Source organism: Ornithodoros turicata, chromosome 7 (assembly GCF_037126465.1).
Source record: "Ornithodoros turicata isolate Travis chromosome 7, ASM3712646v1, whole genome shotgun sequence".
Lineage (NCBI taxonomy): Eukaryota > Metazoa > Arthropoda > Arachnida > Ixodida > Argasidae > Ornithodoros > Ornithodoros turicata.
In genome coordinates this window covers 37,020,531-37,043,134 of record NC_088207.1, presented here as the reverse complement: position 1 = coordinate 37,043,134, position 22,604 = coordinate 37,020,531, and the positions used below count along the sequence as shown (strand labels likewise).

The 22,604-nt window shown below is 43.5% G+C and overlaps 1 protein-coding gene across 2 annotated transcripts; it reads left to right on the top strand.

Moving 5' to 3' along the window:
- The first annotated feature begins 36 nt into the window (after positions 1-36).
- Positions 37-20,985, top strand: LOC135400971 (sentrin-specific protease 6-like). Of its 2 annotated transcripts, none has more exons than XM_064633030.1 (19): positions 37-379; positions 2,070-2,162; positions 2,255-2,384; positions 6,057-6,114; positions 6,209-6,330; positions 7,076-7,368; positions 8,694-8,833; positions 8,914-9,163; positions 9,683-9,856; positions 11,839-11,993; positions 13,028-13,168; positions 13,227-13,261; positions 13,336-13,452; positions 14,508-14,633; positions 15,082-15,335; positions 16,044-16,152; positions 16,278-16,355; positions 17,288-17,438; positions 19,570-20,985. In XM_064633030.1, exons 3-19 carry the CDS (start codon positions 2,302-2,304, stop codon positions 19,876-19,878), a joined length of 2,595 nt encoding a protein of 864 aa, XP_064489100.1. In that variant the 5' UTR covers positions 37-379; positions 2,070-2,162; positions 2,255-2,301; the 3' UTR covers positions 19,879-20,985. The 2 variants fall into 2 exon arrangements, with proteins under 2 accessions (XP_064489100.1, XP_064489099.1); XM_064633029.1 differs by having other exon boundaries at positions 37-715.
- Positions 20,986-22,604: the final 1,619 nt, after the last annotated feature.

The window sequence follows — 22,604 nt, the reverse complement described above, 5'->3', positions numbered from 1 at the left end:
TGGGGGTACAATGTACAATATTTTGATTAATATTTTCATTTCTGTGAACGAGCTCTTTTAAATGGTTAGAGTAACCTCTTAAAAAATTATCCGAGCTGTTAAACTCGACCAAAGTGCAATGAAATGGCCTTCAGTTAAGTTTTGAGATATTCGTAGCAGAAACCATGCAGTGTCTTCGGATGCATTCGTACTACTACTCGGATGCGTTGTACTATTTCGGTGCCTCTGGAGGAGCTGAAAGGCAGAGTGCTGACACTGTTTGAGTGTGAACGGGTATTGTGATTGCACCATATGTGAATAAGAAACGACCAGAAATTACAATCGACTGTTTGTTTTGGCCCCAGAGTCGCACACTGAAGTACAAGTACAAGTGCGAGTGGTACGTACTGTACGTGGACGAGATTACACCGTCGTAAGTGGTCATGCGGAAGTGTGTTTGTCAGTGAAAATATGGTTAGAGACCGTCGACGTCTTGTAACTCCTGTTGCTTGGGGCTGCCTCAGTGTAGTTTATGCAATCTGTTGATTTGACAGCTGTGTACTGTTACTTGAAAGCGTGCTCGAGACTTCAGACAACCGGTAAACAATGTGTGAGACTTTAGGCTTAATATAAAAGTTGTGCGCTTGCATTTGTGCAAATCGTCGTCTTTTACAAGTAACTGCCTCCTCATCAATCGTCAGTGGACATCATTTCGCTACAGGATTAACGCAAAGAGGTAATAGCACATTTCAAATGCAGCGTCTCTCTTGAATCAGTGCATGAAATACGATGAGTGAAGTTCATCACTATATTTGTACTGGGATGCTCTAACGTCCTGAAACCTTTTGTGCTACGTGTTGATATCTCCATCGTGAATAAATGTGATAAACCAAAGTGCTCTTTACGCCCGTGGCCGCCATATTATCATCTATGAATTTGATAACACTCGAAGGGCATTCTGTCTGGAACGAAAATTCGAAGTACAATTTACAAATTAAACTATCGTTGCCGTGTCCACTGTATTCAACATAGCATTCGTGCCCCGGAAGGGGGGTTTAGGGACCTTTCAGATATATAATATCCGTTAAAAGTGAAAGCAGGATGTTACTCTGCTTGACATGTCAGAAAAGAGGGCCATGTAATCAGCTCAAGGTTGGGAAAGGCTTTCTCTGTTTCAAAAGAGAGCCATGAAGCAGATGAAAAACTCGCTGTTCCTTGGAAAGCTCACAGTTTTTGTGCATTTTGTGGATGCACTTACGTTTATGTACACACATATTACAAGATGTTGGACGGCTACGAATTGGTACAAGCTGAAAATAAATTAACCGCAGACAGCAGGTAGTGAGGAAGGTAATAATTAATCTTGCCATTTAGACCGGCCATTTAGAAGCTGACATTGCAACACAGATGTCGACGTTGCGATGGAGTCGTCGCACTCTTCAGTGTGTGGAGAGCCCTTTGCATCACATTTGCAGTGCATTTTTATAGGCAGTCCTCATCAATATATGTATTAGAACTTCTGTGACATTATACATCATTGAATGTTTACGGGGTGGTCTCAAACAGCATGCACTACTCGGAAGATATATCATTGCAGTTTATGACGATAATGGAAGAGTGCCAGCTGTGTTCCCTAATTAAATAAAGGTATTAATAATTGTAACATAGTCCACTATGAACTGTACTGGCAACAACCTTCCTTCCTCTGACCTGGCCCCCCTTTACCTTTGTATTGTGGGGAAATCCCACAAATCAGCTCCGGCACCTGCTTGCACAAACTTTGAGGAAATTCCTCTGTATAGTCCTCGGTACCTTTGCCAGTTCTCTACACACGAGGAGCGTCGAGTACAGCAGCACATTCTCAAAGCACCACCAAAGCTGCTGAGGAATCTCCCTAATGTTCATGCAAGTCGACCCTGTTTTTGTATTCCAGCATCACACATTGACATCCCTGCGCGTACAACAACGGAAATACAGGTGTAACTCACTCATATTAACTGACGCTGTATGAAAATGCTGAGCTGACAGTTCGTGAAATACCATAAAACAAAGTTCTTCCTTGCTGACATGTGTTCGTTTCTGTTTGTTAGGTTCTGACACGCCAGAAATGATGAGGCTAAGAAGAAAAACGAGCTCTGAAGACGCTTGGTGCTAGTAATATCTGGAACCGCTGACGATGTCGGGTAATGGAGTTTCCATACCCGAAAGTGTAGTTCTAGGTGCACGAGAAACTTGCACCGTGTAAAAGTGTTCATTTATTTTTCTTTTTGTTCAGGAATCCAGTAGTGTTTCCATGGTGTTGAGTGAGTGGAGGAGATTGCTATGGAGGGAGTTGGCTCTCCCCAGCAGTCAAGGACAGTGAATTGGCAGTCACCTTCCAGTGCCAAGTATGCCCCTTCAGCAAGGTGAGGCTGTGCATTTGATACATATGTATCGTGTTACGTGGAACTTTTACCATAACTGTAATGCGCACCACATAAATGAAGCACCAACGCTACTAGTGTACGGATACTGCAAAGTCTACGTCACCGTTTGTGTCCATAGCAGGTTTGGTTGCCAGAAACGAAAAACGTTAAATACCCAAAGTTCTGTAGGAGCCGAAAATAGAAACGGAAACAAAAATATTTTCGTTACTTTTACCGGAAACCGAAACGGAAAAGAAATTCAAGCCTGGAAACGTTACCGGATACTGAATTCATTTAACATAATTAATCTGACTTTCCTCCTAATATCCATAAAATAATAGCTTTAATTCCTTCATAAGTAGAACAAGCGTGCAGTGGAACCACCTTCCATTGTCATTGTATTGTATGACTGCTGATATGTTCCATGGAATAACAACTAACTGCCACTCCCCGCTGTAGTAGTTTGCCTTGAGTTTATGAATAAACATGCATCGATTTTTCTGTCTAAATGCGTGTAGACAATGCGAATGATTCATGCAGAGAGGTTCCTGTGAGGGGCTCACATGCTTCTTAGGATACTAAAATAATCCAATCCAATCCGGATGAAACCATCCGTTATAAGTGCGATAAGTGTGCCGTTGGCTGGGCTCGAGTTTGTACCGAATTTATGCCAAGTTAGGGCCCATGTCTGTGCCGAGTATGAGTGGCTGGGGAAGACCACGAATGTCTTTTGTGTCTTCGTACTTCAAGTATGTCATAGAAAGCAGGGTTTGTTACCAGAAACAGAAACTTTAAATACCCAAATTCTGCAGGAAATGAAAATCCACTGAGGAAAATGAAACCACTACCAAAAATTGTCTCGTAACGGAAATGGAAACGAAACATCGAATTTCTTAGGTACCGGAGACAGAAACATCCTTATCTTCGGTAACCAACCCTGGCCCGTAGCAATCAAAGCCTGTGCATTGATTGTAGCCAATTTTTGTACATCTGTCGACAACCACATATTTTCTCAAAGTATGATCCGACAGAGGCGGTGTCATAGTAAGTTAGGTATCCTTGCATATTGTTGAAGGAATTTTCGCACTAATGCAGAAAATGGGAAGGGGAAAAAAACGAAACAAGGACAGAAAGCACTAAAGAAACAAGGGAAAGGGTGCAGGTTAGCTGATATAGATCCATGATGAAGACTGAGAGACACGGACACGGAAGACGACACACGTAGGTTCTCGGAACTGAGAACCTACGTGTGTCGTCTTCTGTGTCCGTGTCTCTCGGTCTTCGTCAAGGACAGAAAGCGCAGCACAAGAAACCGTTTTCCCTCCTGCCCATTTATGTACGTTAGCACTAAAATTCGTTCAACAAAATGCAATAGCAACTAGAAACTAAACTAAATGCAACGAGCCCCCAGACTAAAGCTCTTTTATTATCCTCGCAGCGCTCTGTCTCAGATTTCTTCTCAATAATGCCGTGAAGTGGGTTGAGGATGACTGACACCTTGAACTTGTCACATGCTTCTTGGACCCACTTTGATGCCTTGGCATGCCTCTCTCCCCACAACTTGCCATCGATCGTACATTTTTTTCCATATTTCCCAAACATGACACTGAAATGAACAATCTATGCCTATGTCAAGTGGCTGGACCAAGGTCTGAGCTAGAGGTTGCACAGCATCTTAAGGGGTACTAAAATGCAAAAACAACTTGCTCTCAAATGAAAGTTCGTGTTTCAGTGAGTACAATTCAAACAAAATTAGTTCACACAACGCTACTGTTTAGAAGAAAAATGCAATAAAAACAGAGCCGTCTTTGGTGGCAACTAATGGAATCCCCAGGAGACAAAGATGGGCGGCATCAAATGAGACAGCAGGAGAAGCGCGCGCATACCTATCATGGGCATGTGGATTTGGAACGGGTCTGATCGTAGTGTTCCATATATGCGCAGCATAATGCACGCTGCGGCATTTTTCAATACCGATTCACTGAATCGTAGACCACAACAATCTCACGAATGTTCCATTGACAACACTTATCTTCACGTCCTTCGGACGACGACACCAGACCGCTTCGCAATGCGCACTATGTTTTTCACCGGGACTGCTCCATGACGTGACACCTGTGTGCACGCACAGCATGGACTAGAAACACTGATGCACGAGCTGAGGCGTCGTTCACTGCTGAGCGCCAAAGCAAGAAAGAGTCTGGTAGAATTTTGATTGTAGTTTCGTAACAAAATCAAAGTTCTGAATTATGATGACAAGTACGAAATTAACATAGCGTGCAACGTAATTTGAAGTAAACTTGTTTTTGCATTTTGGTGCCCCTTTTAGAACAGCTCTTCCAGGAAAGACTGATGAGTAACGCGCTGCCTCTTCGGGACACTTTTTACGATGCATAATTAGGGCCTGACTTTTTCGCGTTATATTTTTCAGCAACGTCGGGTGGGGGGTAAGCATCAGCTGATATTTTGCTCAAATTGGGGTGTAATAGGGTTGAACTGAACCTGGTTCAACACAATCCTGGTGTAATTGGACTGAATCAGGTGTAAATCTTTGGTTTACTCTGCATAATACGCATGACACGTCGGTAGACAGAGTTGAATTGAATCAATTGAAAGAATGTACAGGCCTTCTGTTATCTAGGTGGCACTAGTTAAACCCTGCTTTCGCTGATTTGAATCAGGGGGAGGGGGTAAATATTCGACTCTATCGGGTATAACCAGACCTTGGCCTTACCGGGCCTCGACCTCCTCTCCCGTACGGGACGTTAACCTTCACCGATGAACAGGGACGGCGCATGGCCCATGGCACAGACACTCTATGCAAACTCACTACGTTCTCAGCGCTCTTTCATGGGCGACGCAACAACTGATTCGTCATGGAAAGCAATAATGTGAGCGTGAGTGAGCATGCAAGGCGTCCCGCTCGTTGGTGGTAGCCAAGGTCGTGCTGAAGACTGGGAAGTGGCAGGCTCGAATCCTATGACCAGCTGTGCTGTCTGAGGTTTTCCCTGGGTTTTCCAAATACTTTCCAGACGAATGTCTGCACAGTTCCCCCTGAAGTCAGCCCAGGATGCATACTAACGCCCCACTCATAGCCACAGTTGCTTCGCGGCGCTAACACGAAATAAAAAATAAAAAAAGAGTGAGCATATAACTCAAACCAGCACAAATGTTGACACAGAGTTGAGCTGGAAGTGAGTGAGCAAGCCTAGAGGTGAGCCGGCGGTGAGTGAGTGTAAGTGAGCGAGCAGAGAACTGATCGGCCGGTGAGTGGACATGAGTGAGTGAATAGAAAGCTGAACAGATGGTGAGTGAGCGAGCTGAAAGCTGAGCAGACGGTGAGTGAGCGAGCCGAAAGCTGAGCGGACGGTAAGTGAACTCGAGTGAGCGAGAGTCAGAACTGCTGAGGTCTAGGTATAGCCTTCAAGCGTCAGGTCCTATGTATAATGTGTGCGTCATGCACCGGAAAATGCGGTAGATAAAGTTGAGAGCTTTGTAGCCATGTCCAACTGTTGGTAAACATTTGGCAGCGAAAATAGGGCATGCCATTTTGCATATCCCTGCAAATAACCGTAACTTGTCAGTGTTGAATTTTGGTGGTGTTATGCAAGTGCATTGCTCAACCTCTTGTTGTTGGACCATTAAGCATCCAATCTACCTCCTTTCATTTAGGCCTGGAATTCACAGCACAAATGTGCCTTCCTCACCCGACACGGGTCCTGAAGCAGTGGTAAGGCACTATGGCCAGCTACTTTCCTATTCTAATACTATAGCCTGCATTGATGTTGACTGTAACTTCAAAAAATTTTTCTGCTACTTTACAGAATAGCCCCTACTGTGGGGAAAAATACATATCGTGTCTCGCGTGTGGGCAGGCAAGTCGCAACCTCAAGTCATGTGACTTTTGTGGCAGAACCTTTGAAGCTGGTGCCAAAGTTAAACGGAAGTACGTGGCTTCTCTCTTGCTTTCACTGTAACTTTCATTTGCAAAAGTCGTACACATAAGGGTTCAAGCCTTACGAAAGGGGTGGATGCTAGGCCTTTTTTCGGTCATGGTGTCATGTTCCTGCAACGTACCTCTTTCAAAAGTGTGTAATACTTACACATATGTATTTTGAAAATTAGTGCTATTTCACAATTTTAAGCATCATTTTCAGTACCCCAAAATTAGTTCAGTTCATCTGTTCTTGTACATATATAAACCAATTTGGCAGCAGACCTGTGTAATTTACTCTTGTGACAAGTGGGACATTGATGGCCACCGAAGCCGTACCATTGGCAATACATGTGGGCGAGGAGGGTGAAATCCTCCTCCCATATATAACTCTCCATATAAAGTCCCCACAGAACCCCTCCCAAAATATCCTTTCTGACTACGCTACATCCCCACAGTTGTAGGTGCTGTGTAAAGAAAATTCATTTCGCTGTGCCATCAGGTTTCTTACAGTACCTTCTTGTTTTGGTACCCACTGTAAACTATATTGCATGACCACATTGTTCACACAAACGCAAGCTTGAGCATGCATGGTGATTTATTGGCATTATATTATTATTGGTACTATAGAACCAATTATTCTCTGCACAGCAGCTTTTGGCATACCTATTAAAGTTTTTCTTTTTTTTTCTTTTTTTTTTTTTTCAGTGCTTCCTTGTGCATTTGTAGTACATAAGACTGGTTCTCTTTCTTGCAGATATGTTCCTCAACATCCAAAGCGCAAGCTAGATCTTGGCTCAAGCTCCACTGCAGTGGGCAGCAACACGTCACCTCTGAAGCTGTCCCCATCACCACCAGAGTACAAGCTGAGCAGACAGACTTTCTATGGCAGAGGCACAGCTACAGCTGGAGGAGCTCTGCACATTAGTGCGGGCAACAATGGGCAGGGCGTCCAGCTGATTGTACAGCCCGCTAGTCTTTCCTTGAGTGTACTTGCTTCAGCGCCACCTCCGCCAAAAAAACTTGGAAGGAGGATTAGAAAGGAACCTGGTAAGTGGTATTGCACTTGGTCTGCTGTGCTTGTCAACTGCTGCTAGAGCTGGAAAAGTTAATGAAACGCAGGGGGAATTAGAGAATTGAGCCCTTCCGTTCATTTCTTGTGCCATAAAGCACCAGAGCACCAACACCTTCTTTTTGCTATTTTATAATAAAAGTCATTATTTCAGCGTATTTTACTTCATCACAAATAATTTTTTGAGCTCCTACATGCTTTTGTAGGTGCCTGGCATCTGTGATGGCTGATATTCTTTGAAGCAGCATACTTGTGGTCATTTGTGCTTTTTATATTTTGGCTGTGTTTGGCATACATTCCAATGCAAGCTATGTTACTTATGTGTGGTCCCTTGCAAGCCATTTACAGCTCTCAGCCATCATTGTCTTTGTCTATGAAATGCTTCTATTTGAAGAGAAGGTGCAGGAAAGAAACAATATTTTTTTATAAAGTAATTGTACATTATGTGAGACACTTATAGTTTTCTATAGTTATCCACGAACATAATTGCGGGAAATAGGGCCACTGTACAATAAAAAAGGAAAGTGGAAAGTTATTCCTAAGCTGTCATAGAGCTGAGAAATCAGCCATAGCCAGCAGAGTGGATAAGGTATCTGCTCGTTGATGGTACTACTTGCAAGGTCATGGCAAAGCTTGCAGGGTGGAGGGATCTGTGTTTAGAGCCTTGTGGCTTATTCAGGGTAAAACCCAGTGAGACCCATTTTTACACCCCAATTTGCATTGTACTCACTTAGTGTAAAACCCTTTAAACAAGCTTGCCAAAATGCAAATTCAGCCACCGACACATGCACTGGCGAACGCTAAGCACTTCGCATTCAGCGCTGCTGCTCGGCATCTCACGTTTCACCTGAAATGCAAGAAGTGCTGGATTTTTTTCAACCTGAAAGTCTGCTCTTCTACCTGATACCGCATGATTTAGCGCTACCGTTTTACAGTCCCTGAAATAACCTCTTATTTTTACTCCCAAGTTTCAAAAAACATAAATAAAAAAACACTAGCACCTCGGTATGTTCAATATCCTGGATATTGCCTCTGCACTGATAGCTGAGAGCTATACATGACTGATTGTGGCATTTCTTCCACATCATCCACAGGTCACCATAGTGCAAAAAACGCAGGATTCCCAAACAGTCATTATTGAATTTGTGGCCAGTTGGATTCACTGCTTGTACACCTATGTTTTTCTGTTATTTGTTTGTTCACTGCATTATTTTTCTTTTGTTCATTTATTTATTTATTTATTTATTTTTGCTACATGTGCACTGCAAACGTTTCACTCCGGGAATTGTCTCCTTTGTTGCAGAGTGCCTAACAATATCATCCGACGAAGAGGCGGACATTGAATGTCAATCCGAAGCCAAAGAAGAAAAGCTGGGGTTCACTGCTAGATCGACTCCAGTGAATAACGTCCATGGAAAAGAAAATCATGTTGTTGGTCAAGAGGTAAGGTGTCGTGTCTTCTCTCGCTTTGTGTTGAATTTAATTTGTGTTGCTACATTTTTCCTTTTCTCCTTTTTTTTTAGTTGGTTGCTGTGCCAAACAACAAACCTTTACTCCAACCTGCTGCTGCAGCCCACAGAAAGTCATCTGATGTTGTGAAACCTCGAAAGAGTATGCAAAATGTGATAGTACCTGGAAGTGCAGCGCTTCAGCGTCTAAGATTTAGCTGCCGAAGTATTCGCGTGGGCTCTTACAAGGTGACTGGAGGAAAATATTGGGTGGAAACAACCCCCGAAGGATTTCAATTTTCCATAAAGCCAGTTGTACCATGTGGTGAGTGTTTTTCCGTTCAATTTCTTTTCTCCTTTCTTTCTTTCTTTTCTTTTTTTTTTTTTTTCGTTCTAACCATTCTATTGGTTGTTGTGATTTCTGTTGTCGCTGTAAATCCTTCAATCATCATCATCATCATCATCATTGTGATATGATTTCCAGGCTGCAATATTGTCATTATTAGTATCCTAGGTTCCCCCATCTGTCTGTGCTGATGTGGTAATACTGATCACCGCATATGGTCTTTAGACGTGCAGATATTCGCCAAAATTCTTAGCCTTGTACAGGAATTCCAAAAAGAGTAAGGTGATGTAGTAGTTTTCGGCCATTGAGTGTAAAATCTTGGAATAGAAATAACACTTTTGCTTTCAATTTGTTTGAAATTTGCACTACTCATAACCATTTTTATGTCTCCTGGAAATCTGAAAAAAACAGTTATTAAGTGTAGTCTTCAGACGCTGTCCGCCCCCAAAGAAAAGTATGTTTTGTAGCACATTCCTTTTGGGATGGAACTTTCAACAGATGATGAAGTGACCATCCACCTGAGCAACACCGACATAACGAGTGTCATGGGTCACCTGGCCCGCACCATGATGGTATTGTATGTGACTACTACCTCTGAATGTGGCAGCAACATCCGTGAAAAGCTGAAGATGACAAGAAGGAATTCCTACATATATGACCCCGAAAGTAAGGGTAAGTGTCCTCGTAGAAGGCCTGGCCTCCTCGCATCATTATTCTTGAACTTGTCAGCCCGCTCATACACATGCCTCTGAGGCATGCTTGACAAACTGTACGGCCTTTTCATACGACTGTAAATTTGCAAGGGTCTCACATCTTCCTCTGTGAGAAATCTGATGACAGAGAGATGATCTCCTTTCCTGCATGCGTCCAAATGGGTGGCAGTCTCTAGTGGTCCCGTCTCAATGCTTTGGGGAAGGGTGAACTGATATACTGGGTGCTCTTGCACCGCTGCACTTCAGAGAGCACTGTACCGCACTGCTAAGCCTTCACTATTTATTTACACATTCATTGTTTTCACTTGAATCACTCCTGCACAAACAAACGTCTGTCTCACATTCAAATATGAGCTGATCTGGCATACACTTCTAAATAACAGATCTTTTACAAAAACAGGGATAAATCAGTGCCACAACTCTTAGGCAGCAGACAGGTGGAGCTAATTTTAGCCGTACATGTAAATGGCACACACACACACACACAAATTTTTTAGCCTTCTTTTTTTAACGGTTTCCCTCCCAACTGGCAAAATATAGTGATGTCATTACGGAACAGGTCAGTTGTGCTAGATTACCTTCCATTCTTCACAGTGGGGCATTCCTGTCATGCAGTGGCGGAACTGCTGCGCCAAACGGCGCCGAAAAGTGGCTCCTGCTACATGGTGCTACTAACGTGTGTACCATGTACGTACGTATATATGTACGTGTGTGCCATGTTTGATCCAAAAGGAACTGTAATGAAAGTGAAAAGGAAACTGAAAGTAGAACATTGCTCTTACCATTGGGGTGATGCTTCTTCGAAGAATCCTTCCCTGGTATGAGCTGAGACCAGGCCCCAACAGCTCCCCATAGAGCCCATAGTTCGAGGTGTTGGTGGTGTTGGAACCGCTTACGTGCATAGTTTGAGATAATTCACGCACAACTGGGCACATCATATGCATATCAGACATAAAATAAGATGTTATGCATATCAATCGGCCAATCAGGGAGCCTTCCTGTTTGGCTGGTCCTGGCTACTATCAACTTCTACTGGTTTTTACACTGGGTGCACAATTATTCAGTATTCCTAAATAACGAAAGCAGCTAAATAGAGTTTTATTTCATGCATCGTATTGATTCAAAGATCTGACACATGCGTTCACCGTGCATACAAAGCACACTGTGTTGCGCATGGTGACACAAGTTCGAACTTGGAAAGCGATACACAATAAGCGCATTCTTTTCACTTGCACTGGACTGCACTACCTTGGACTCCACGCAAGACGAGTTTTCGGGAGCTGCACTTTCCAGCTGAAAGGAACTTTATTAGTAATGCCTTTCTTTTCAACAGGAAAGTGCAGCACGCAAATAACCCAGTTCAGATCTGGTGCAGAAGGTGCAAGCGAAAAGAATGCACCTAATGTCTAATTCCTAATAATGAGATAGTCTCGCGACCACATACGATTTCGCGTACGTAATTTCACAATTTCATGCACGTAATTCAGTCTTTGTTGTCACCGTATTCGAAATGCGACAGCACTTGAACGTGTTCCTCACTCTTTCAAACCTTGGAGCCTTAAATGAGAAATGATGCTTCTTGCTGTATGTTCCAACTTTTCATGTAAAATTTAGTGCTCCCTCCTTTCTCTAAAAACAAAATGATGGGCTTTGTGTTTGGAACGTTTTCTGTTTTAGTTTCACGATAGCACACGGGGCTAGTGCTTTGCACAGTCTTATGCCAACAACAAGTTTGTGACATAGAGGAGCGCTCACACCATATGTGAGGAAATTAGTCAGTACGCTCTTGCTCCATGGACTGTAAAAGCTGCTACAAAACCATATTTTTCCTGCTCCAAGAGCTGCTACAGGCAGCCTCTTGTCCATTCCATCGCTGGTTGTGCTTGTTTAATATTTAGCGCTTGCCCACTCCACAATTAATGGGTGTTGTCCTGTCTGCAGATGACCGTGAGAAGCGGATAACATTTCTGCCGGACCCAGCTCTGTCGGAAGACGAGAAGTATTTTCTTCGCACAGTGTTTCCAGGACCACTGTTTCATGAAATTGATCAAGTAGTCGCCAATGAGATCCTCATAAAGTCAGCACCCGCCTCAAAAGTAAGTAAATGGGAATAGGCAGTTCCTGTGTCTGTCTTTGCATGCAGCATCCCCCATTCCTTTTAAGTTCCGAAGTACCAAGGTTACATAAATTATGTAACCTGGTAAATTGTGTAACCGAAAACGATTATTAATGGTTTTCGGAGATAAATGGAGCGTTTGGGGCATCCATACTATTTTTGTTCTGTCTGTTATTTCTGAGCCAGGGCATGTCTGTTGTTCAGTGTTCTGAACAAATTCAAGTAATGAAAAAAAGTTTTCATATCACGCAAGACTTTTAGTTTGTCGCAGTCGCGGCACCCCCCTCCCCCAAATGTTTCTACATTGTGGGCTCCAAGCAGGCAATGGGGTCAGGTACAAAAGGCACATCAAACAAACCTGCCAGCACCAAACCGTTGTGGCACTGCTGTTTTGGCCAGATCAGTGATGTGTCAGAGTGTTGCATTTATCTACTGGTTAAAATCTGTCCTGAAACCTTTAAAGGGAGACTTCGCGAGGATTCGAAAAGAATTAGGTGAGCATAACACCGAACATGAACCACCCCCTCGATAGTGAATACAACATCCGCATTCATTTTGGGCAAGTAATTAATTCGTAAATGATGACAGTAGCAAACAGAGATGTTAAGAGCAGAAAACAGAGCTCCATGCTATGCCGTCATGTCGCCCAGCGTTGTCGTCTGCTTTGCAACCTGCATTCTCCCTTGCCGGATGCCAGATGACGTCAGCAGCGTGTTGCTTTCAGCGCCCTCTCGCTTCACAGAGGCGAAGCGCTCACTTCATAATAAATTTGTTCGCATAAAGTCTGCGCAGTTGTGGAACAAGATATCTCGTACACATGTTCCTGACAATCCGATAGGTTACGGCTATGCCACAACCTTTGTGGTGATTTTGTAGCGGAGTCCCACTTTAAGGGAATTGGACGCAACATTTGTTCAACGATAGCACAGTGTCTTGAGCATGCGTTTTAGCTGCCCAGAGCTGCCTCTACCTGATGTCATCACTGTACCAGTGTATTGTGATTTGTATCCAAAGCAAATGGAAGAGAACGGGGTTTCCTTGATGACACCTATGCCACATCAAAAGCTTGTGCCTTCTTCCGTGCCGTACGCTCATGTCATCATTCAAAACGTTCCACCAAATGCCACAATATTGACAAGGAGCATAACGCATCAGGTAATCATTGGCGGTTACACGAGCTGGTGCGCTTGTAACTACATTGTCTATATTTTAGGCATTGCACGAGACGCCAACTGAACCAAATGTGAAGTGAGTAAACGGCCCAGGCGTTTTATTGTGAACCCTCTACCGTGAGCAAGTATTGAGCAAATGTTACATTGCAGACTTCTTGTATACCCACCTCCCCCGCAAACTGGAGGAATCACCGTTCACAGTGCAGACTTCATGTGTCTCGGCGAAGCCCAGTTCCTGAACGATGTTATCATAGACTTTTACTTGAAGTAAGTTCGCTCCATTCCACCTGTTTTGTGAATTTGTGTATTGTCATTCTGTGACGCCGCGGAACATTAAAGTATCGTATTTACTCGCGTATAAGATGCACATTTTTTAACCATAAACATTGCGCAGTTGATTGTCCCTCGTCGCGATTCTCCCGCCTCAAATTGTGTTCCATTCCGTAGAACGTGGACAAAATACTCCTCGTTGACTGTGCGATACGCTGGCTGGTGCGGCGCGAGACGGCCGTGCTTCTATAGTCTGGCTGCCTTTACTGTGCAGGGAACAAATACGTGTCAGCGTTCCGGCGTTCAAGTTGAGTACGCTTAAACAAAAATGTACCAGCATGTCGGCATTCAAGTTGGGGCGCGTTCAATACGTGAGTGCATCCAGTATGCGAGTAAATATGGTACGGCAGCTTGAATATGTGCCACACCACTCAGCATGATCCACTTGAACGCAACAGTGTTTTGTAGTCATTGTCATTGCTGTCAGAGTCACCCTATAACTAGAGCCTGAAGCTTTCGGGAAATATTTTTTCCCAAATTCGGTGGGGTATAAAATCGGGGAAATAAACGTGTGCTCTAAATTGATGCAAATTCGGGTGGAGAAACTCCCTGTATGCTAAATTTGGGGAGAAATCAGACTCTATTACTCAAACGAAATGTACTGGTTTGATGCAGATGGTGATGTGATTGCGTTTGCTGCCAAACAAGCTAGTGTGCATTGCTACAGACATTTCAGTGAGGGTAACTTACTGGGTAAAAATCTGGTTTCACCCTAAAGAGGCAACCTTCAATTCGGGATGCAAGTTCGTGGAGGAATCGGGTCAAACCCCAAAACTTCAGGCTCTACCTATGTCTTTACAGTCTTTACAGTGGAGGCCATTTGCAGGCCCAGTAACTGGTTGACACTCTTAAAAATGTGGCCGTAGTCTGCTACTAAATTGCTCAGACGTAATGTCTCAGCAATGTTTCGTTGAAGCAACAAAATGTGACATTGATGATATTTTATATATATATTTGTTATATGAAGAAGTTTGCTGTTGCATTTCAATCAGGTACCTACTGAGGGAAAAAGTGAGTGAGGATGTACGAGAAAGAACTCACATCTTCAGTTCCTTCTTCTACCCACGACTAACACAAAGACTACACGGTAAAGGGACCGCTGGTACAGCACGACTAACGTAAGCACTTTATAAATTGTCCTTCTGTGTGCTGTTTTGCAAAACGTCATGCCAGTACAACTTTCTACAGGCACTTTGAGCTGTAAGTGCATTGGAAAATTGAATTGCGCCATGGCATGAAAGGCCATATTGAGGTAAATTTTTTGTGTAGACAAAGCCCAATGTGCTTCCCACATTGGCAACTGCACCTGTGGTGCACATACCTGGGTTAGTAGTAGCAAAAGTCTCTGTCAACCTCGAATGACCCTCGTAGATACCGTAATAAAATTGCAACCTGCAAAGTTCAGAATTGCTATGGCACATGAAATGATGTGACAGTACCAGTGACAAAACCAGTAAAACAGAAAAGAAAAAAAGGGACGAATGCATTCTGTACCTTGAAGCACCACGCAGTGAAGTTCTGGTTGTGCAGCTGTGCACATCTGTAAACATGCACTACTTTGTGCAGGCCAGCAGCAAGACGGCACCGTAACGTGCGTACGTGGACACGGCATGTGGACATCTTTGAAAAGGACTACATTATTGTGCCAATCAACCAGAACGCTCACTGGTTCCTGGCCATAGTGTGCTTTCCCGGGTTAGTGGCTCGCACCTCCCCTCCGCAGGCCATGATCCAACACACGTCAACAGATGACGTCCCCACGTCCGCGGAGCAAAGCCCAACAAGTCTCGGCCCTCCCAGCACACCAGACGGCAAGCAAGGTATGTGGCTTCTCTCTCCCTGTGTTTTATGTTGTCACAGTTATGAAGCATGAATAATGTACAGTTCATGTGTGCACAAATAAAGTAGTAAGCATGACCTTGCCAACATTCCATTGCTTCTTGCGATGCATGAAAGCCTCAACATATTGAAGTACAAAGTGACTTGATAGGCCTGACACACATGTACGGGAACACAATGGAAATGCTTTCATGGTCCTGGTTCTTGACTTTGCTGCCCTTTGCGCTGTGTAGAAACCATGTTCCTGTTTGCTAAAAAGGTAGCGTATGGCAAGGCTCGCAAGAAAATACGATGCTCTGACTGTAACAGCTTACAATAAGAGCTCCCAGATGCCCATTGTAAAACATTCTAGCTGTTACTTTACGCATCGCAAGGAGCTGCACGATTACCCCGGTACCATTATAACCAGTGCCTCACTTTGTCATTTGTCAGTTTGAGACATTATATTTGTGTGCACTTCTTAGAATACATGACCTGTTGGTTTCGCACATCTCTATGTGGAACTTGCGCACTGCTGCCAGTTCTGCTGTTGAGAACAGCTGCTGTCCTTGCAAAATCGGCTTTGGCAGTTTTTTAAGGCCATGTTGCAATGCAGTTGTTACTACATGGTCATTAGAACAACTCACTTTCACTCAATTTCTGCAATGTTTATGAATTAATTAACTTGTGCAATGTGCTTATATTTGAAGACTGTGGCCAAGACGATGGCGAAGGCCCCCTGGACTCCGAGCCAGATGAAGCGGCTATGGATACTGACGACTCGGAAAATCCAATTCCGAAGTCCGTTGATTGTGCTGAGTAAGCAGTGAACTTTGTTGTGTAGTTTCTTGCTCATTTGTCTTCTGCCTATATCTGTCATACACACATGTCGTGTGTACCCCATAGTGCATTTGTCCTACAGTTCATTATCATTTAATATGTAGGTCTGCCTACATCTTAGTGCTGGACTCCCTACGTAGCGACAACGGAAGCAAGTGCAGAATCATGTCTACTCTCAGGGAGTAAGTGCAGTTCTTGGCTACGTGCGTCATGAAAATAATTATTTGATGCATTAGTAATTCTATCCGGTGGGGTATGATGTTTTGAAGAGCTTCTTGGTTTCATTAATTGTTGAGGTGCTGTTAACTGCCCGATCAATTTGAGCTATTTGACCGGAATAAGAAACAAGTTTACATCTTTTCACACGATCCTCTGGACGGAAGTGACTGTGGTGTATCGGTAAATATGTGCGAGGGTGATGTATTAAAAAAGTAAGAGAAAACAAAATTTTGCACTGTATTTCAATATCAAATTTTCCACCAGACCAGTTAGAGCACAACGGAATTAGAGTGATGAAGAGTGTACTCTATTGAGGACGGTAGCCTTTTTTGTTCAAACACGAACCTCATTATAGGAGATTCACTCATCCACTGCAGCATCTTGTGGTAACATCACTGGTGCTAAGGCCCATTCAGCTGATGCTATGCACTCTTACTTTGAGAGCTATGAGCTGCAATGTCGCAAAAGAACCGCCACATAATTTACGCTGGGAAAATACATTTGTCTCAAAGGTTTATGCTTATTCTAATGTTGGAAAGCGCTAATACAGAATATAAACGAAGGCACATGACCTCAAAATTATGATTCCTACTACACGTGACCAGGACAAGAAACTGCTTGAGGGTACTTATTTGCAAAAATGGCAGGTATAGAACATGCATGTGTACAAAAATAAGGGAAATACATTACTAGAACGTATTCATTATCAAAAAGCAACATCTCTCACAAACAGTAATTTATCAGTTGTGCTAGATGTTGCATTTTTTGTACTGATTACACTTATCGACGCTGCAGAAATGCCTTATAGAACACAACACTGCTGTGCTGTGCACATTAGTGATGTGTCCATTGGCGAAGTAACGATTTTTGTGGTAAACATTTATTTTATTTATAGATATTTAACTGAAGAATGGACAGCCAAAAAACAGTCACAACTGACATTTCGACCTGCAAACATGAAAGGCTACATACCAATGACTCCTCAGCAGGGCAACTTCAGTGACTGTGGTGTATACCTCCTACAGTATGTTGAAAGCTTTTTAGAGGTAAGTTTGAAAGTACGGTATGAGAGGTATTGTACATCCGGACAGCATTGGCATCGTAGTCCCAGCAGTGCAGTCACTGGCTGATTTTTTGGACTCCGAAAATTCGGACTGTTCTTTTTCAACACCACCACCAGAAACCCTATGGCCACATCCAATACGTCTTACTATTGTGCTTGCAGCTCGTGTATAGCACACCTGTAACTGATGAATGGTTTTCCTCTGTGTGTGAGAAGACACAAGAGAGGGCGACAGTACAAATACTTCATCCCAGAAGGCTCCTGATGCATTCGTTGCTAAGGTTCCCCAAAATAGCTTTTGTTTTCTTCGAGTTTTTCTTTTATCTTTCTCTTTTTCGCAGGAGTTAAGCTCTAAGCGCCACCTTATTTTAGTGAGTAGCAATCTCAGAATTATAATAAAAATGTCAAATTTCTTATTGTAGAATTTTAATCTTGTAAGTATCAACCGAGAGAACATCAATATATTGAGATGATCATCCTTGTTTGAAGCGAGGCGGGAATGGCAGTGCGTTGTTTATGTCCAGTCTGCACCACTGTTTGCAGGTTTAGAAGTCCCTGCCAAAGTCACTTTCTTCATCTTCACTGGAGGAACAGAGTTCTTCAACAAAGTCATCGTCATTATCACTCGATGAGCAAAGTTGCTCACCGACGAGCGGTGCCATTTTTAAATATATGTTACCAGAGCATATTGTTACTTGTCCCAAAACCGACACATTCACGACAAGAAACAAAAATGGGTGATGCCATCTATCCTCAGAGCACCACGAAATACTTGTCCGCGGCACTAGGGAATACAGGAAATGCTCATGGACGAGCTGAGGTTGCCCACTGCATTTTTAACCAGGAAGTTGCAGACAAGCTCCACTAATACGTGTCACATAAGAGTTTAAATATACCTGCATGTCACAGTCAGTGGCATGTTAAAATCATGGAAGCATGGTAGTTAGGAATTAATTAAAAGCAGTAAAAACCTTGACAGTGCGGGACTTGAAAATAGACAAACACAACTCACAGCACTAAACTTTCAACAAATGAATTTTAATGATGCAGCAACATGGTACATAGCTACATTTACATAGGTACATTTTCAGACCCCGATTTTTCGGATATGCTCTGTTATTCGGACACACTCATGGAATGGCCACATAGCGTTAATGTATGACAACATCCAAAATTTCGGATGCCGTGCATCCCTGTCGTGCGATATTTCGGACTCTGTTTGCCCAGCCAGCGAAGGTCAGCCAGCCAGACGCTGTAGAACATTCTTGTTCTTCGAAATTTGTACGAACAGAATTAAACCAAATATAGAAATTGAGGCAAGAAAATAGGCAGTGACTGTTACTTTACCATTACTCTGAGTGAAGGAGGCCTGTTGTAGTGCTTTTGCGTCCCCGTTGTAGCCAACACTGCCGAAATTCGCGAAGGCCCAGCATGTGCTGTCCATCCACGAGTCGCGCGAGAGTGCCGTAAAGCGAGTTTCACCTAAAGCACACAGGCATTAGGTGAAGCCGACTTGCGGAATGGTGACGCCTAATGTTGCCACAAGTTGTCCTGATATGTTCCCGCCACGTGTTCGGAATATCGACGACTTGCCATCTCCCAGCACAGCCATCAAACTCGGAAGGCGATTGTGGTACTTTCGTCCATATAGAGTGACAACATATCGCTTTGGGAAATAGAAGCCAATGTTATCAGGCGGAGATGAAGACTGCCCATCAAGAAAGCATCAACAACTTTTCTTTGAGGAAACCAGGCATATAAAAAATAAAATGGAGAAATGTGTCAGTCAGGCCTCTATATTTTATTTTGATAGAATACATCAGTTCCTGGAAAGACCGTTAAGAGATAACTGCTAGATTAGATCTTGCTATATCTGTTTTGTTGACGATGGAAATGCGCCAAGCTAGAAATACTACATTGCTGCATCATTAAAATCCATTTGTTGAAAGTCCAGTGTGTGTCCGTTTTGAAGCCCCCGCACCTTCAAGGTTTTTACCTTGTTTTCACCAACGAGCCCAAGTCCTCGCTCTTACGAACGGTAGTTAAGAACTTTTCTTTTCCCACTTTGACAGCACTATAGGCTTTAATCAAAAACTCTTTTTCCGAAACCACAGAACCCACCCAGAGATGGCAGGCCCGTGAAACTGGAACTCTCAAACTGGTTTCCGGAAAACAGGGTGCTGCAAAAGCGCTCGGCCATCCAAGATCTGATTCTCCAGCTTCACTTACAGCAGCAGCCGGACAGCGACTTCCCCCTTCGCTGGCAGCAGCAAGAAGAGGTGCGCATCAAGGCAGAGATGGAAAGCGAGGCTGCAGCATCCGAGGTCTTGTCAACACCCCTGGTTATTCCCGAGACTCCTCCGAAGTCTGTCGGTCCAAACAGGCTCCTTGTGCTGTACACGCCGTCCCCCACACTTAGCTGAGGCCGCGTTGTGTTGTCTACGCACAAACTGTTGTGTGGTAGATGTGTGCGCCGTCAGAAAACGGGAAAGGGAAGCGGTGAACGTAGCAACTGTGTATCTGTGAAAAAGTGGAACTAGGACACGTAAAGATCGGAACTGTTGACCGCTGCAAATATAGTGCGACTATGTAAAAATGTCGTGGGCACTTGTGCAAAAGTTGTTGTGCGTCGAAAAGTGTGAAAGCCTCCCTGGGTGACAGTACCGCTAGAAATGAGTTCAGTGAACAAACTAACCGTGTTTCTTTATTGTAATTGTTCGGATGTGACCAGCACGTAGCGCAGTATATCGTAGAAATAAAATTCAGCTGTGCAGGCGTTAATTTGCTATTTACCCCGGATATCTTTTGCAGGTACGCTCAGTATCGTGGGTTGTGTTAGGTTTCAAAGGAAATCTCGGAGGGGTCAGCATGAATCAACGTCTCGTTAAGGTTAGTCAACGCAAGTGCTTTAGCGTCAGGAGGAGGAGGAGGGAAGAACGTATCTACCTGTTTGGTTGCCTGCCGGGACATCCTATGTTACACATGCCTCGTTCAAGCTTTGTAGCATTGTCCCAGGTATGTTCGGCCCTTTCTCTGCAGGAAGTGTTGATAATAAATTAATGCTTATGCAACTGGTCTCACGGTTATTGTACAAACATTTGCATAAAAATTTACCAAATTTACTGGGTAGAAAAGCACCATTCCCATGGAAAATTTGCATTCACTCAACCTTCGTGTAGTTTATGATAACAAAAATAAAAATAAGCAGTTGTAACAGCACTGTGTGTGCAGTGAGATTTCATATGTTGTACAAGTGTTATGGGATTCAAGTGTCACGGGCCATATCTGCAGGTACCTACTGCTTGAGGCTGCTATATTCTATTAGGGCGGGTTAAACTGCATTTACTGGATGTATTATCGTCACCCGCACCGCCAGAATCTGACCGAACAAATGGGGAACAGTGGAAGAGTGAAAGTCTCAGGGTATCGTGTTTGGACAGTGAAAGCCACCATTTTCCTGGAATGGAAGCCAAAAAACGTACCAAGTTATGTACACATTGGCTACAAATGAAATATATATGTGTGTGTTTTATCTTATGTGTTCATTTGAAGGGCATTTGTCAAACATTTCCGAGGTTCGCTGTTTGACTAAGTGTAACACAAAGTTTGTAAACAACTGCTTAAGTCTCTGGTAGGGAGAGTATTTCTTGAATCACCCTTCTCAGTGAAACTTATCTTTTTCTGTGTGTATACCACCTCTGCCACAAATACTGCTTTCGAATTTTTGAACTGAAGCCACAACAATACACTCTGGGAAATGCAGTCGCCGACCGATTTTTCGGACTTGAAGGAGCCACAAAATCAGTCCGAATCATCGAGCAGTCCAAATTTTTTTTCGGAGGCTTAAGTTTGCAATATTTCGAAACAACTTTATTTGAGCACTCACACTGGCTTGACGTAACTGTCGGCACGAGTTTGCTTCGCCGCGATGCGTTATCCGGTGTTCGTGACACACTTCCAGGAGCGTAGTAACGGCCCTAAGGATCGCCGCAGTTGAAGGGGGTTAGACGGCAACCTCGGTCACTGTCATCTGAAACTTCAGGCGGCAGATCCAGGCCGACGATGTCGTCACCAGTTAGTTCAGAATTGGGCATTGTTGTTCACGTCTGATCATCTTCTCTTGACGACATTCCGCCAGTTATCCTGAAGTTTCGGAACGCGTCTGAAATGGAGAAGCAACGCACACGCTACTAAGCTCTGCCGCCGCGCATGCGCCGGGTCAGTGCGCTTCCATTCGTGGCGCCGTCCAAACTATCAAGCACTATAGTGCATCTGTTTTGGCTCTTGGCAAATAAAAAGCCCCCAAAAATAGACATGCTCAGAGCGAAATGAGTACGAAAAACCGGGCAGTCCGTCTGAAATATGGGAAGCGGAATTACATGGGCTCTCTATGGGGCGTTTGACGGTGACAATAGTTTTGTCCAAAAAATTGGAAACTCCGAATTTTTGGACTCCGAAATATCGGCCGGCAACTGTACACGTGAAACGTAGAATTTTGGCAGAAGTGCTACAATTGATGCCTTATAGTCCTTGTTAGTGTGCAGCCAATCATTCATGACCATTGAAGAGACAGGAGAAAAGCATCCAGGGTTAAGCTAAAGTAGCACAAAAATATCTCACCCCATGAGCATTCCAATGCCAACAGCAGCAAGTTGTGATGATGTGCTTGTGTGTGTGCGGCCCTGTCTGTCTTCTCCGGAACATTGTGGTTACCTTCAAAGATGTGCTGCATTTCGATGCTTCCCTCTTGCAAAGTAAACTCTGTCACATTATACTATGTTGTATTCACCCTAGTCATGACTTAGGACCTTGACCAGGCTTTGCCCATTTCTTAATGGTAGTGCCTTTATCTGTTTTTTTGTTTTTCCTCTCTCTCTCTTCTTTTCCAGGACATTTATACAGAATATTTATGCAAACATAATGTGTGTGAGCTTCTACAGCAAAGGAAACATAATTTACATGTCTGAGTTATGTTGCTTGCATCACATAGCATTTGGTTTTCTGGCTGACACAAATGTACTGTATTGTTTCTTGAAAGAGTGCACTTGTAGTACATTTTCCTGAATGTGCGTTCTGTATACACCACATTTATTAGGCGATATATGCAAGCATTGCTTTACGATGTTGCTATAATCACTGCATGACCAAG